This window comes from Protobothrops mucrosquamatus, unplaced genomic scaffold (assembly GCF_001527695.2).
Source record: "Protobothrops mucrosquamatus isolate PMUCROS unplaced genomic scaffold, P.Mucros_1.0 scaffold1512, whole genome shotgun sequence".
NCBI classification, from domain to species: Eukaryota; Metazoa; Chordata; class Lepidosauria; order Squamata; family Viperidae; genus Protobothrops; species Protobothrops mucrosquamatus.
In genome coordinates this window covers 2,460-20,567 of record NW_015387684.1, presented here as the reverse complement: position 1 = coordinate 20,567, position 18,108 = coordinate 2,460, and the positions used below count along the sequence as shown (strand labels likewise).

General features: G+C 38.1%; 1 protein-coding gene across 1 annotated transcript in view; it reads right to left on the bottom strand.

The window, feature by feature from the left end:
* The window catches only part of LOC107293130 (tomoregulin-2), a 124,224-nt gene extending 107,133 nt beyond the window's left edge, over positions 1 to 17,091 (bottom strand). The window contains exons 1-2 of the mRNA XM_015822265.1: positions 17,044 to 17,091; positions 7,613 to 7,658 (exon numbers count right to left, since the gene is read on the bottom strand). Coding sequence (XP_015677751.1) covers positions 7,613 to 7,658; positions 17,044 to 17,091 — 94 coding nt within the window. The remainder of the gene's footprint in view (positions 1 to 7,612; positions 7,659 to 17,043) is intronic.
* Between the last annotated feature and the right edge of the window lie 1,017 nt (positions 17,092 to 18,108).

Genomic DNA, 18,108 nt, shown 5'->3' with positions numbered 1-18,108 from the left:
CCCCTTCTACTCACACCTGGGGAAAATAATAGAGGGAAACTGCCACAATGGAAAGTAATCTCTCTGTGTAAGTGTGGGGTTTTTAATTAGAAAAATGAACTGTGGATAATGGATTTGTACCCTTCTTCTCTCCACTGTGCTCCAGTGTAATTTTCAGTGCCTGTCCCCACCTAATCATTTCAATTAAAACAGACATCCTTGGGAGATGGATTCCATCATGGGAAACATAATATTGCTTTGTGCAAATGGAAATAGCTGATGCTCAAAGTAGGATATTTAATGTCCACCATCTCCATGACTGAGAATTTCATTATGTTCAGTACAGTGCAAGGGGGTTCAGCAGAATTTTCAGATTCTCTAGACCTATTTTTCTGCTAGAATGTACTAGGTTTCTAAAGAGCTGGGCGAAGACACTTTAAAATTGGGTTACTTTTTTGGTTTCAACTGACTGTATCCCACCTATGCCCACTGGTTTAATAATTATAATTAACAAGCAAAAACTCAGCTGGGGGCAAATGGGCTTGGCTTTTCAGGGGGCAAATGGAGTTGACAAATATCACTTGTCCATTTTGCAGAATTTTCACTAGTGCAAAACTATCATTAAATATGATGCTTACATAGATTTCTCTGTCGAAACAAGACCCTAGCTTCACGGGCAAAAGCAATTATTTCCAAATGGATTCAGATGTTTTAATTAACAGTGGATGCCTGGGAGGACATGCTATCTTTGATTGCATAGACTAGAGCAGGGGTCCCCAACCCCCAGTCCGTGGACTGGTCCCGGTCTGTGGCATGCCAGAAACCAGGTCGTGCAAACAAGCAAAGCCCCATCCGTAGGATGCAGGCAGTACATGAAACCACACCCCCTCTGGTCCGCAGAAAAACCTCTCTCCACGGAACTGGTCCCTGGTGCTCAAAAGGTTGGGGACCTCTGGACTAGAGCATTTTGTATCTGCAGATCTTCCCCCATTTTAAAGTGCCATTCCAGACTCCCTGGTTCAAAATAAGACTCTTGAACTACCTTCCAGGTGGTGTCTGCTGCCTTTAGTATCAGAAGGACTGTGCCTCTCAATACTAAGCATTGGGAAATATAAGAAAACACAAGTGTCAGGCTTATTCTCCTGTCCTGCTTATAACTTTCCTTTGGACCTGTCTAGAAATGCTGACATCTAGATACCTGGGGATGAGACTATAGACAGCTTTATAGTTATAAATCACTTTGGTAATGCAACTGCTGCTTTTTCTTTGGCTGAAATTTTAATAATAAAAGTGGTATATAAGTATATAGGAGCCATGGTAGCACAGTGGTTAGAATGCAGTATTGCAGGCTAGTTTGATCTTGACTAGCTCAAGTTGACTCAGCCTTCCACCCTTCCGAGGTCGGTAAAATGAGGACCCAGATTGTTGGGGGCAATACGCTGACTCTGTAAACTGCTTAGAGAAGGCTGTAAAGCACTGTGAAGTGGTATATAAGTCTAAGTGCTATTGCTATAAATATACATAAGTAGATTAATAGGTACCACTTCGGTGGGAAGGTAACAGTGTTCCATGCACTTTGGCGTATAGCCATGCTGACCACATGACCATGGAAATTGTCTTTGGAAAAGCTAGTTCTCTTGGGCAAGAAACAGAGATGAACACCATGCTCTACAGTCAGACACGACTGACAGGGAAACCTTTACCTTTTTATAAGTAAATAAATATATTTTTTTTTAAAATGTTGATAGCATAAGCTTTAGAAGTTTACTATCTGCATATTTACAAATGCAAAACATATATTGAATTATAGCAGTGGCTTTAGGTTAGTCACAACAAAAATTTGCTTAGAGACTGTGTTTATGATGATTTTTGGTTACTGAGTTGTGTGTGTGTGTGTGTGTGTGCGTGCGCAAATCCAGTGGATTTCTGTAACCAGGTCCCTGGGACTAGTTACTAGAGTTACTAGAGTTTCTGCTGCCTTCCAGAATGCGGGGGTGCCAAATTTGACCTATAAAACTCAAAATGATTGAGGTGTTCTATACTTTCTACACTTTCTCTCTGATTTTTACAGTCTGCCCAGGGCAATCATTTGGCATTGTCCTCTGTGACTCAGAAGTAGATCGTGAGATTTTGCACTTAATTAGTTGTTCACGAGCTGGAAAATGCCCTTTTCTGATAATCTCCCAAAGGAAAACTTTGGAGGAAGGAAGGTGGGAAATGGAGTTGGATGGAATGGAATGAAACTTCGCAGGGGGAGGGAATGGTGTTTAGCTTTCTGATTCACCTTCTGAATAACAGTATTTCAAATGGCACCATTTTGTTGTTGGCACAAGAAACACATGTCACTCAAAAATGAAGATATGTACTACACTAAGGAAGCTAGCAGAAGAACAGTAAATCTAACAGCTCACATTAGGAATTATTTTAAGGGCACAGTGACTTGCAAGAAAGTTGAGTTTTTCCCTTATGTACAAGCAAATATAAACAAATCAATGATAGCATTAAAAAAGTGTATTTCAAGTTGCACTATTTACAAGGGCATGATGGTGGCGCATAGCTCATGTCTTGGCACAAATGGAGCCTACTAATGAAAATTATTTTCTGTTCCCACTCCAGATTACTTGCTTTCAGAAATAAACTTGACTTCCCCCAACAAGCTTGTGTTTGGAGGAATTGCCAAGCACTTTACACTTGAAAAAAACTTTAATGCCTAGCTTATGTCTATGATGCTGATTCACATGGCATGGCAAACTACTCTTTGGGTCCTTGTCTAATTCCCAGCTATTAACAGCATATGTTGATATTTTGTTTAATTTATGGATTATTAGGGAAAGTAGATTTGAAGTCAGTCACCTTTCCTCTGGGTTTTCTACCAGGCCTGGCAGAGTGGGCAAGCTCCAGGTATCATCAATAAAGCAATGTCATCTAGCAGATCCCTAGAAACATGTCTTCTGCATTCTGGCACTGCCCATTCAAGGCAGAATATTAATTTGGGGGCTCTGGCATGGGTACAAGTGATTATATGTTTATATTGTGTCTTGATGCAGTTCTAGTTGTTTTTTGTTTTCATGTAATCCTCTGTTTTTGTTGTTTGCTGCCTGAGTTTCTTGGATAGCCATATCAATTATTATTAATAAAAGAAATAATAAATATAAATAAAATTATTGGATCCCTTCTCCAAAGACTGTGCTCTCCCTCCTATTTAAAATGTCAGAATATACAGTAATGGCCAAAATTGTGGAAACCTTTTGGGAAAAGTGTACAGTAGAAATGCCACTTTTGGTTAAGTTTCCACCCATTTTTCTTCTAATTTCTTTATAACTGTAGCCTTGTTCACTTAATAATACTATTTTACATCGCTTTCTGGGTGACCAGTCAACTCTTTGCACCATTACTTTAATTTTATTACATTTTACAAGCTCACTAAATGAAAGATCAAAAAAACCCAACCAACTTGATAGCGATCACATAACACACTGACAAATTTCCTCCTCTCGGCTTCAATACATAACATCAATAACCGAATCCTACCGTGCTCTGATTGGCTCATTGCCAAAACAAGATGACATCTGATTGGCTCTCTAAACACTCATGCTCATTGGCTACAATCAGATGAAGGAAAGCTACCTGATATCAACCTAAGCAAGTTGTGCTTCCTTTTTCTGGTTATTTGGCTATATCTTTTCATAGAATACGGTACTGATAATTGAACAAAATATGTTGCATTACATTCTTGATTAAATTATCTTTCCATTGATATATAATTTTATGGTACTACTCCAAAAAAGTGGTGTTATTAGCCATCAAACCTCAAGAATACACTTTTCCCAAAAGGTTTCCACAATTTTGGCCACTACTGTATACTGCAAATTCTACACTAATTCTTTCAAAAATATTAGTTAGCTAGCTAGTTTGTGGATCCTATTTGAGTATGCAAACATTGTGGATAGGTTTGATATGGCAAGATTAAAACTTATGGGATCTCCTTGCATTTTTTTTTGTACCAAATCTTGAAACCAAATACAAAACAGTGATTGCAATGTAAAAGGTAAAGCCAGGTACAAAATAGAAGGATGAGAGAGAACATGTCAGAGCCAGATGCAAAATGGTGGCAGGATGGGGGAGTCACCTAAGTGTGATGGGAAATATAGAAATGTGAATGAATGAATGAAAAATTAATTAATTAATTAAATAAGAATATAAACAAGGCAAAAGTCTTCCCATGCATCAGGAGCTTTGGTAATCTATATATATAGTACAAATAATTTTCTGTTTGTAAATTATTCTAATTCTAAGGTTCTGTTCAATTTATTAAATGGTAGGAAGTCATTGTGTGTCTCTTTTTAAATAACTGTGTGCTACAAAATATTTTATAGTGATCTACTCATGTCTGTGCTCTCCTCTGCTACCATCCGGTGTGCCCCTAAATCCCACTGTTAGCAAACATTTCAGATAGCTGCAATATCTCAGGTCAAGGAAACGAATGCATGTATTTCGCTACATACAGACTATATTGTGTGGCTATATTCAGACATACACAAATCTAGCTCCATCTCAGGAGAGACGTCCTCCAACCCAATTATGATTCCAGACAAGTAATTAACTAATTCATATTGCAGAGTTGTGATCTGGCAAACCACAGGACAAATGCTGCCAACCCAAATAAACAGTACTTAGGCTCCTGTTCTTTCACGGTGCCACTCATCCAATTTGTTACTGACATATACATGTTTGAAGCCAACTGCTATAATCAAAATCAACATGTTCTGCTAGCACTGCGGCATTTGAATATAAAGGCACATAGCAGACCAAAAGTGACAGACGCTGAAATGGAAAATAGATTGCAACAGGAGGCATATCCTGTCTAGATGGCAAAATGGGGAACATGCCAGTTGGCGGATTGAGCCAATCTGCTTAAGAATCTAAATGAACCTTTCGGCCATTTAAATCATACTATTCATGTCTTCTTGCTTGTGAATAGCTAACCCGGAGATAGCATCTTGCTACTGACCAGCAGGCATTCAGCAGAAAACAAACACCAGCATTTCATGGATGAAATAACACATAGTCCACTGGATGTGAGTACTGTATCCAACATAAACTAGCCAAAATGAGAACCTACGATTCAGCATATCTTGTGGGGCACATTTCAAATATTTTGTTGGTACACAGGGATTCTTTCACTTATTTATACTTTTGCCAAGCTTTTTCAGCTGCATAAAAAGGGATTCATCTATTATGCTTTATTAACAGATTTTTATTTGCAAGAAGTGCCTCTCTCCTCAGTACTGGATGCAATGGCTTAGTCAATGAAATTTATGTAAAACTAATTTTCCTGGTAAGATTCATTTATATTCTTTTCCACATAAATCCTTTTTCTGGTGATCTAATGTTAAGCAGAATTGGAATTCAGGATTGTTTGTAGTAATTTTGGTTTCTGAATAAACCTTCCTAAGCCATGTTTTCCCTCTATTTCTCTTCATTAGCTTCAAGTAATTAGGTCAGCCTAGAACAATAAAATGATCAATGATCAGGCCTAAGGGAATGGAAAATACATTAGGGACATTTTGAATTATGCTTTCAAAATGCTGAATGCTTAAGTTTTATTTAGTAATTATTATAACCTACCTTTGGTTATATGACAAGCAAAAGTTTCATTTTGAAGGGTTCAAAATCCAAATACACTTTCTTAATATTATTGTTAAGCAGAAAAAAAAATCAAATCAAGACACAAAACAATTTTTTAAATCAAATTCCTATGGAAGGAACGTTCTTTTTTCTTTATGCTGCCTGCAGTATTTATAAAAATGAATCCACAGCAAGCATTGTTGGTCAAACTGGAAAAAGAAAGAGAGAAAGATAGAGGGACAGATTGTTATTCTCCATCTAGGAATATGAGCCCAGTTCTCAGGAGAGCTGTTTGCTATGTTGAAATAAAAAACTAACACGCGTAATCAATTAGGCAAGCATCTGAGTGAAATTTTAAGCAGTCTCTTTCTCACCTCTCTCAGAAGAAAACAAGCGATTACATTTGCAGAGAAATATATTAACATGTTGCATGGCAGAATGAAAATGGGAAAAACAACAATAAAAAAACTACTTTCAGAATCAACTCTAGCCTCGTGGAAGTATCTGCCTGGATACAGATGTAATTCTCCTCCACCTTCATGCCTATGAGCCTGGACTGTGTCGGGAATTGTCATGCATTCAGTGCAAAAATCAGAAACTGCTTCTGTATTTATGTTTGGCTAAATATACTTTCAGAGTGATTAGAATGAGTCTTATCAGCCTCTCCATTATTAGGAGCTTATAGGTGTAGCAGCCCTGTTTTCTCTATTCTTTTCTTCAAATAGGAGGAGAGATTACATTAAGAAGGTGTCACAAATGTAAGGCTTTGCCTGGAATGCCAACATCACGTGTTCTTTTAAACACACCAGAGCGCTCTCTAAAATAAGAATTACCTTCATTCCGTGAGATGGAATTTCTGAACGGGGAAACAAACATCCAGTGTTTATATTATTGTTATTTATTAATACAATTCTCATGTTATTAATGTGAGAATTCTCATTTCTCCTGTCACCAGTAATATATTCCTGCCCATAAATGGCTCACAAATAAATGAAATTACAAAATAAACCAGGAAGTAAATTGTTTGCTGTAGTGGTTAAGCAGAATAGGGGAAACCAGGAGACTATGAGTTCTAGTCCCATCTTAAGCATAAAGCAAGCTCGGTGACCTTGGACCAATCCTTCCCTCTCAGCCCTAGGAAGCAGGTAAAAACAAATAATTTCTGAAATCTTGCCAAGAAAACTGCAGGGACTTGTCCAGGAAGTTACCAGGAGGAAGGGAAGAAAGATGAGCCATAAAACTTCAGAGTATAAACTTTGGCTATGGTATCTAATCTTTGTACCTCTCAAAAAAAAAAACCCTTCTAGCCATCTGTTCTGGTTAGGTGCATGGATTCTTCACATTTGTAGCAGAAACTAGGAATTACATTAATTTTGATCTAATGCCAACCCTAACTGGATGTAAAGATCCATGCCTCCCACAATTATCAATGGTGACTATAAACAGAATCTGAAAATAAGCTGGAATTTGATTATCCAAAGTAACATTTTTTGCAGAATTATGATGTGAAATATTAATAAGGAATCATGTTGGTACCTTCATATACCGATAGTTGAGCTGCCCGGGGAGATTTTTTTTTCCCTTCTATTTAATTATGTCTGATTCTCTGACACTGCCTGGACAAATGTCTATACTTCTGTTGGCAAGGTTTTTCAGAAGTGTTTTGCCATTGCCTCCAATCTAGAGCAGAGAGGTGTGACTGGTTCAAGGCCACCCAGCTGGCTTGGTGTACAAGCAGGACTAGAACTCACAGTCTTTTGGTTTCTAGCTTGATGCCTTAACCACTACACCAAACAGGCTGAAGAGTAAAATAACTTTTTTCTCAGAAATGGAATACTCCTATTGTGACCAGCATCTACGAGAAAGTTTGGTTCTCATTGCCAACAACCTACAATGTGCACTGTGGGGGACTCTGTGGATGAAAGTTGGTGTTTAACTTTCACAGATAGTACTGGACTCCCATTCACAGCTGAATGTATTCAAAACTGCACATTTATGGACTCACCTGAGTCTTTGAGAAACATACCCGTGCTTTTATCTGTGTTGAAGAACTAGTTAAAAAGCAATTTAAATGTAAAATTACATCAATTCAGTGCAACTCTGCACTACTTGTGGTGAGTCCTGATATTCTTTGATAGAAATGAGTTAAGGTCATGATCTTAAAACAGAAGCCTTTAAGTCATATTCATGGAAGCAGAATGAGCCTCTTGTTTGACAAGATTACAACTCCATATTACTCCAGGCAAACACAAGAGGTCTTGAATTTCTCTTGCTTCTTCAGTTCTAGTTCTCCAATAAAGTAATCCTATTCTTATTGGGCACAAGTACTGAAGCAGGAATTTCCTGTCACCACCTTCCAGTCTCTTGCCTTTCTCTTTACTAAAACAAGCTTTTAACTTAAGTCTCTTAGGTGACAAATGGTACTGTTAGTATTCTTTCTCACTGTAACAATAAATCATAGTGGAGTAGACATTTCATTACCCAACTAGATAACACCAACAGTGCTGGAGGAGTGTGGGGGTCTGTTTATATACAAGAGCTTGCCCTGCCAGCGTTGGTGGGGATGTAGTTTTTTTCCCTTGGAACTGCCAAAAATAAAACCACACACATACCCTTGCTTTCCTGACAGGGCAAGTTACTCTATATCAGGGCCTTCAAACTTGGCCCTTTTATGACTTGTGGACTTCAACTCCCAGAATTCCTCAGCCAGGCACGCTGGCTGAGGAATTCTGGAAGTTGAAGTCCACAAGTCATAAAAGGGCCAAGTTTGAAGACCCTTGCTCTATATAAACAGAGCAAACGCCACACTGACTAGCATCAAGCTCAGAAAGCACGAAGGACTCCACTGTTGAACCCTGAGCTAGAGATACTCTCTTCTACTGGATAAATCATAGTCTTGTTCAAAACAAGGGAGAGCAGAAGACTGATAAAGAACTGATAGTAATAACTTGAGAAGGAGAATAGGTTGATTTTGCTTGAGTTCTCCTCCTATTTAAATAACAAGCAACTTCCTGCAAATGAGAGCATTACAAAGCGAGAGTTTACATGACAAACATGGTGCAACCATGCATCAAGTTGCACAAAGAAGAGGAAGGAAGGCTTTGCCAACACGGAAGCCAATGATAATAGACGAAACATAAAAATAAAAGTTCTTATTGAATATGTTAGAAGCCCAGTGTTAGGATTTTTTTTAAGCAGCAACAGCAGTCCCTCTACGTTCACCATGTATCCTTAAAATATTCTGTTTCCTTTATCCACAAATCGCCAGATTCAAAATAATGATTTACACTAATCATTGTATGATATATTTGGCTATGTTGTTCCTTTTCTTTCATGATCCTTATTTGGATTTCATCATTGGGGATGCCAGGTTTTGCAGCCTGACATTTAAAAATGAAAAGACAGGAGTATATTGTGAACTGCACAGCCAAATACTTTTTTAAAAAAATAAATAAAAAAGGTCTCTCAAGTTAAGCTTGATTTCTTGGCAACGGTACAGGAGCAGTGTGCCATCACTTTCTTTTAGGATTTTTTTAAAACAAACTCCTCAGTTTAGCCTACACTTTAGTATCTTCTAGTAGTCTTCCATACAAATACTGTCTAGAGCCAACCTGCTTAGCTTTTTTGAGATCAACCAAGGTTACTAAAGTACTGTCACTTTCCTTCACCCCCTAGAATTTCTTTTATAAAACTTAAATTTCATTCCATGCTTTGTTTAACTTCTCCAGCTCCTAGATCAAGCTATTAAATGGAAAAGCGAAAATAACTTTGGTGTTCATAGCAACTGTAGAGGTATGACAAAGGGAGCTATGAAAGGATTTTCTGAACTCTGTGGCTTAGGAAAGATTGAAGAAGAAAGCACTTAAGGATATGTAAACTTGTCTGAGAGATGAAACGGAAAAAAGGCAAGGTTATTTCAAATAATAAGTATGGAATACTTTAATTTCAAACCCAGAAAAACAGTTTTTAATTTTGGCTAAGCTCCATTTGATTACAGTTCCAAATTTGTTGATAATATACCGTACATTTTAAAATATTCTAATATATACTATACATATATACAACCACAGGCTTGTTTATATTAAACAGGCTGGTTTATTATATCCTGGTGTTCGTTTTTTCTTTTATTTGTTAACATAATGCCCAGGATTCGCAATTTTAGTATTTTAAAAGACAACTATGTACTATATATACTATGTATTTTAGTTGCCAAAATACACCTTCCAAATTGGATTTGGCTTATCTGTTGGTGGGCATATTTGAAAAATATACTGCAATACTTCCTTAAAATATCTTTACATCCCATATATATGCATCTATAAGTCCATCAATGGATAAGCAAACACTCAAATTTTAAATCAAAATACTTTAAAGACTGCACCACACACAGATAAACCAATTGTGAAAATTATATATATTCACCGGTGGTGCAATTTTCATAATATTTTGGTTGAAAATTTGAAGGTTGGCTTTTCTGTGGATGGGCTTAAATGCAAGTATATATACAGTAATGTTCCGAGTTTGGGCAGAGTGAAGCAGTTGCCTCAGGGAATAGATGCTGGCTACTGAGTCAGTGAGATGGAGGGCAGAGGTATAAAATTCACCACAACCAAATATCTGCCTCCTAAACTAGTGGGCTATGCCTCTCCCTCTGTCTAGGTGCAATGGAAGACTCAGTCCTATTGTTAGTGTTGACAAAAAATTTAATTCCAAGTGCAGTCCAAATGTACCTATCTTGTCCATCATCAGAGACAACAAAATGCATTGGTGTAGCCCTGCTATGATCTAAAAACAAGGCACCTATCTCTCAACCAAATCAGTTCAATGCATGTTTAAAAAGCTTGATTTTGCTTTACCACCTTTTCAAAGAGCCTTCATCCCCAACAGATCAATGAATTAAAATAAACCAGATTTGTTTCTCTATAAATTGGAGTGGGAAAGCTTCTATCACCATGATGGTATATTAAGAAATATGTTTCTGGACTCTCTCTTGACAGGCCATGATATTACCCTATATTATATTCAGGGAATTTTATATAAGGTCAGTATAAAGTATAAGAATTCATATCATGTCAATCTGCTTTCTACGAGATGCAAGAGACAGGCCACCCCACAGCAAACACTAGGTCTGATTTGGGATCAACTGGAAATTTTCTGAACTCTTGCAATCAAATGGTAGCAGTCCAATGACCAAGAGAGATCTCACAGCTGTGGGAAGCTGCTGAAGTCAGAAACTCATAGACGGGCATAGTTCCCTGATTACATCTGCCCGCCCCACCAAATCCAGCAGAGAGGGCATGCTGCAGGTTCCATCAATGAGGGAGAATTCTTGGCAAGTCTTTTCTGCTGTGGCGCCTGCTTTATGGGACATTCTCCAGCCTGAACTTTATCCATTTTGACTTCCCAGAAGCCCCTCAAGATCTGGGTGTGTCATCAGGCCTAGAGATCCCAGAAGAACGGTGAAATGTTGAGGTGGCTCCCCTGTTATTAACACTTGCTCTTCCCCCCAAAAAGCAGCTGCTACCAACCCCAAGCTAGCTGGCTTCTGCCTTGGAGAGAAGAGATGGTTTTCAGTGTGTGGTAGAGAAAGTGGTGACATAAAGTCATGAAGTAATTCTGAGGTGCTGTAGATGGAAGAAAGAAACCTCATGGTCACACAGAAAAGACAAAACAAGATATTAACACATTGAAAAGAAAAGCTGGCTACATCAGACTCTCCTATTTCCCCCCCTGATCTATCACTACCAACCAGCACTAATTCCATCATGGGTTTGCCCTTGAAGACCCTCCCGGAAGCTACAACTGGTCCAGAATGTGGCAGTATGTGCAGTGATGTGTGTCCTTAGGTTCACCCATACAACAACTTCAGTTATATGAGCTGCACTGATTCCCAGTTTGCTTGCAATGTTCATTAATCCACTGCCTCTGAACATGGACATCTCATTCAGCCAATTTCCAATCGGGGGGGGGGGGAAATCAAAACTAAACCCCTGTATCAACATTATAAATGGATTTGCCACAGTTAAAAATGGATGTCACCCCTTTGATGAAATAATGACCTACCAATGGCTTGCAGTTTCATTCCCCTTGCGGTTGTCTAGGTGACCTTCACTTAACAACAACAATAACAACAAGAAGAAGAACAAGAAACCTCAAATAGGACTTTATCGTCAGGACAAATGCCAAGAAAACTGTCCTGTAGAAGACAAATGCAGAGGAACAGAAAGCCTTTTTTCCTTTTTCCCTCTTTGGGTCATTATGTGCAAGTGAATAGCCTCATGCTCACTTAGAAAACCATCAGCTGTGGAGTTGCTTTTCACAAACTATTGTCTTTGCCTATGAATTGTATAGCTGGGAAGGAGGGCCCCATGAAAACAGATTGAAGACTCACACTCGAAGGGAATAATGATAAGCGAAGGCCTTACACAGAACATCATTCCACTCATTAGGAACGTTCACTTTCACCATTAATGGCACTGAGCAAGTGAATGAACAGAGTTGTGGATAAAATTTAAAAGACTTACCCTCAGTGTGATCATTAATAATTGTTCCACTTCTTGCTACAGCGTTGGTATCTTAACTCAATTATATGCTTTATGATGTCACATGTGTGAATACTTTAAGGTAACAATGGCGTTTTTAATCAGAAAGCAATCTGTTATAATTTTTGTAATGTATGGGCAAACTGGAGTCAACTAAATTTGCTTTTAAAATACAATTAAGAAAAACAGGCTATTTATACCCTTAGGATAATCTACTCGTTTCACAAAGGATACTTGTGGCATAAATAAGGAGCAAATTTTTAGGTTAATCTATTTTTTTGCTTTGCAGAAGCAAAAGATTGCAGAGAATTACTCAACATACCCCAGGAGAATAGAAAATCAAAGGGCAAGAAGGACCAGTTTGTGCATTCCTGTATATTGCTAGATGTCTTGCTACATGACACCTCACTGTTGCAATGCATAGATTATCTCTAGTTAGAAGAATTGCGTCTGAAGCCATATGAAGCTTCAGCCTGTGTACACTCCTTGCTGTCAGGAAAAGTGAAATGGCAATTTCTGATGGCAAAGTTTGAGAAGATGGCAGGGCGTGGTGGTGAGGCAACGGCTAACAAAGCAAATGGCATTGCACAACTTGCTCTGCCCACCTCAGGAGACCATTTCATTGCTTAGCATTAAAGAGTATTCAAGTATTTAAAATGTATTACATTAAAAAGTATTAATTTTAATACAAAATTAATAATTAATTAACTGATTAAGCATTAATCAGTTTCCATACATGGACTCATCTGCTCCAGAAGCCCAATATGTGGGAAAACAGTTCCTCACTTCTCCAGTTAATTAAGAAAATACACACATACACAAACACATGATTGTGTGTGTGTGTGAATGAACTAACAATTATATTTCAATCCTCGAAACCGAGGGCAGAGTCGTCACTTGTAGAGAGAATCATGCCGTCCCTGTTCTTCCTTTCTGAAAGGCTCTTGCCTCGAGTGCCATTCACGTTACAAATGTCTCATCCTCCGTGCTGCTTCAGAGTATTATCCGCTGGACCATTCTACCCTACCTTTTGTAAGCTGTTAAGCCCAGAGTACAATTTCAGTTTATTTGCCAAGTGATTACACAGCCCCATCAGAAAGGAAATCTGAGATGATGAATCAGGAATCCAGACACAGCCATCTGTCACATCTAATAAATGTAAGTGAGCCATGTGAATGTTTGGTCATTGTTGTAATGAGCAATTAAAATAGGAATGAGGGACTTTAAAGCAAGATGTAAGTGATTTATGGCAGCTTCTATGATACACTGGGTCAGTTTAAAGGGTTAGGTTTGTGGTGATGTGTGTGTGCTGTGAAGACTTAATTTATTTAACTACAGATTGATCCTTTAAGGATGACTCAACATCTTTAACTTGGTTATAGCAATGAATTTCAGCTGTGCTTTGAAAATGCCCAGTTTAATTAATCTCTGAAATTCAATCTGGATTCAAGATTCTATCCCCCCTCCCCCGAAAAAGAAAAGATTCTGTGAATTTAAATAGGCAAGAATGATGGAATGGAAAAAGAGTATAATTCAATAAGGTGATGGGATTCTGCCCTTTTTATCTTAATTAGATAAAATTAGAAGAAGAAGAAGAAGAAGAAGAAGAAGAAGAAGAAGAAGAAGAAGAAGAAGAAGAAGAAGAAGAAGAAGAAGAAGAAGAAGAAGAAGAAGAAGAAGAAGAAGAAGAAGAAGAAGAAGAAGAAGAAGAAGAAGAAGAAGAAGAAGAAGAAGAAGAAGAAGAAGAAGAAGAAGAAGAAGATAATGATGATAATTTTCGCTGGTGAAATACTTTCCATTGATTTCCTATCCCAATAGTTAGGATAAACCAGGTCCATTCAAAGGTCTGCATGATGTTGGGACTTTTACTGAAGCACACAATCAACAACACTGCACAAAAATGTGCCCTTCTATCTAAGTGTTATATACACGGTATTCAAAAGACAAAAAAAAAATACAGTGTGACTTCACTAAGGCCATTGACCTTGGCGCGTCTGGGGTGATCCAATTCAAAAGAGATGCAACCAAGTGTACAAGGGTTTGGGGATCCTGAACATGGTGTTTAGAAGATGCTTCAAATGATGGATAGAATTCAGGGAGGGATCAATAAGCCAGATATATCAATGTAGAGGTCACTATTGACTTTCTTACATTTATTCCCCAAAGCACATGGGTGCCTTTGAAGTACAGCTGGTACTTGGTAGAGGCTACTTAGTTAGTGAAGATGAACACCTTTTATAATGTCTAAATAGGGCTTCATTACCTTTTTTCCTCTTCCTGGTTAGCTCTTCTACTATTTTCATCACTTCCTAGTTTAGTGGTCTTTCCTTTCCTTTTGGTGCAGATGTCTCTTCCACTTATCTTATGTTTCATTTTCTTTTTCTTTTTTGCTGTTCCAGCTAAATGCAGCATGGGGAATATATCTGTATGGGTGTGAACTTGCACTCTGCATGGGATGCTTGAGGAGGTAGAATAGTTTTTGCCAGATATCTAAGTTCATCACTTACAGGTTTTAAAATTAGCCTCAGGGATGTTGGTTACCCATACTAGGATTGGCACATGGAATTATAAGATAATTGAGCAATGGTATTCAGAAGATGAAGACAGAAGAAAGAGAATAGGTGTATTTCTACTATTTCTTATTCTTATGATTTGTAGCCTAGCATCTTACCCAAAATACTCAAGGAAGCTAGTGCTTAGCATGTTCACACCAAATATCTGTTTACTCTGTTTTTACTGTTTTGTAAATAAACATTCTACCGCCATCAAACCTGGGTAATTATCTGTGAAACTCATTTGCATGGATGGTTTGAGCACTTAGCTGGATACCTCTGCTGTTAGCACAGTAAGATCTTGACAGACTATTTGAAAAAAAAAATGAGAGAAAACGTGAACTGTCCCCAAATATCTCTTTAGGCAGACACTGCTATATAACTGTAGGATGAATTGCAGACCCCTGTCATATTAGCTAACCATTCCTTTCACAACAGACTAATGCAAGTTATTCTGACCTTAATTTTCCCAAAACTGCCTCATGGCGGTTTCAATTAAAATTAGACCAAACTGTGCATCCAAATGTACAGTTACATGCATTTTGGAAACATCGTTGTGTGAGTTCTTACAGAAGACAGAACAGAGCTACAAAAAATACAGATATATCAGCTCTGTGGTAAAGTTATGGATTTCTGTGCATTCTTCTAATACCTACTTGAAATATTTTAACAATACTTTTCTTTAAAAAAAATCAACTATGAAATTTCCAAAAGAAGTATATGTTATGTATGTATACTATTTGAGATATATATACATACATATACATACATATAAGGAGCTTGAAATAGCTATACCAGCTTCCCTTTAACGGTTAGCAATCTAAATTTAACATATACATACACATACATACATACATACATACATACATACATACATACATGTCTAGAGTGTTTTTTTTAATGCACCCTGTTGGCCCAAATATGGGAGGAAGAATTTTTTTTTTTTAGCTATCCCAGTCTCCCTTTAACTCTTTGTTCGCAATCCAATTTTTTTTTAGTGCATATATACTATTTGCATGCGAAAATAAAAAATTGACCAACTGAAGGCAGAAACAGAAGAAAACATTGCAAAGTTAACCTTTATATATAGCATACAAGTAATCTGGGGTGGTGATTAAGGTAGGAAAAACTTTGGCAAGCAGGATCCCAGCATAATAAATATACAGATAATCCTCACCTAAAGACATCAGATGACCACAACTTACAACTTACTGCTGGATTCATCCTTGACTTTGCTTGCCAGAAGCCAGCCATGACGCTTGCAAACAGCGATCAGAGGGAAAGCAGGACACTTGCAACCATCGTAAACGCACACTTGTTGCAATGCATCTGAATGGCCATGTGACTTCAGGGACACTGTGATGGTCTTTAAGTTTGAGCACGTTGTAGAACTACTTTTTCAGTACTGTTGTAAATTCAAACAGTTGCTAAAGAGGGCAGTTGTTAACCAAGGACTACCTGTATATTTATCTCAATTGCACAAAGTGGTTCTATTTTATGTTCATGCGGTTTCATTTACACTGAAGAGTTTTATCTCCTTATAACAATTTATGCTTCTTTTAAATCCTAAACCCAGTGAGACTGTCCCATGGGAGCAAACTTTACATTCTAGGTGCCAAAATATATGAATTAAGACAGAAACTTCATAATAACTGAATCCCTTCCTTTGTACTGTATTATTCTCCTGTCGTTTTGCCTGTATTTTTAATCACCGGGCTTTGTTTTACATAGCTGAAGCAGGCAGGGTCCTTGGGACTGTTTATTAAATCCATGTCTCTCCTGGTTGGGTAAGCCTTCTCAGGAGATTACAGATGGGTTGGACCCCTGAAATTGTAAATGCATGCTTGCAAGAAAGAGGAGAGAGGGGTCTCCTCTGGCTCTTAAGAGGCGATGGCCCAAGAAGCTATTCCTAAATCCAAGAAGACTTCCCTTTTTAGGGAAGGTGACTGCCATTCTAAACCCCTAGAGGAAATAGATTAACTGATGGCATTTGTGGACCAAGAGAACATTTGCATAAATCCATCTTGTGGAATGGTTGTACCATTCCAGAATCAGCAGGCCTCACTCATACTCACTCATGCCTTGGCTACCTGCCCATCTGGGCTATTGCAACATGCCCTTGAGGATCATTTAGAGAAGGGGTGTCAAACTCGCAACGTCACGTGATGTGTCGTGACGTATCGGGACTTTTTTTCCATTGCTGGCAATGGGGTGGGCGCGGTTTCGCCATGATGCATCCGGCCCGCGGTCCGGCAGTTTGACCCCCCTGATTTAGAAGCTGCAGGTAATTTCAGGCATACCATAGCGCTCTTGTGTGAACTACGCTGGCTCTGTCAACCTACCGGCTGTAGCTCTTCTTCCTGTTCCTCAAGGTTATTCTCATAACCCATTACAGACTTCCGTAAGCTTCTGGTGCAATTTAAAGGGCTGGTCATCACCTGCAAAGCTCTTCATAGCACCAGGCTGAGTTATTGTTGGAATCACCATCTGGAATTACCTCTGTTCATCCCAGGAGATCTGACCTTCCTTGTCACAGTTGTTAAGTGAATCTGGCTTCCCCATTGATTTTGCTTGTTGCAAAATGGAACGTGATCCCGGGACACTGCGACTGTCATAACTATGAATCAATTGCCAAGCATCTGAATTTTGATCACGTGGCCATGGGGATGGTGCAAGGGTCACAAGTGTGAGAAACAGTCATAAATCACTTTTTTCAATGCTGTTGTCACTTCCAACGATCACTAAATGAACCGTTGGAAATCGAGGACTGCCTGTATTATAATTTGTTGTCTTGTTTTGTTGCTGTTTTTATGTTTTTTTACCCTATGTAAGTCGCCAGACTTCCCATTTGTGAATTGGGAAGCCATATAAATTGTATAAATAAATAAATCTAAAATATTTAAAGCATAGCATGTTTGGAGATAGAAAGCATTAAAAAGGGGACAGTAATTGAAGAAAGGAAAGTATGACAAAAAAAAGGAAGACAGTGATGGATTTATCTCTTTTTAACAATTAAAAGTACTTTCAACTAAAAAAATCCCCAAACCTTACAACAATAAAGAATAAGGTTAAATGCATCCTCAGCTACTCAATACAGAATAATCGCAATATTTATATCTTTCTCAGAGCTGCTTAACAGCTTTCTTTTGTCTAGCAAAATTGTAAGAAAATCCTTTGCTTTGCTACTAATGTCCATATCACAGTGATTCAGACTGCAGAAGGCATGATTGTTATCCTTTCTACCCTTTGTTATAGTAGGTGTATAATGTGTTCCTCTGAAAGTTTTAAATTAAATGAAGTCTTTTGTCTTAGCATTTTGAAAATGCTACAGAAGGGCCACGACACACTGCAGCACCACAGCACTAAGAAAAGCATAAGAGAAACGGCTGTTCGATGTCTTTCTCCAT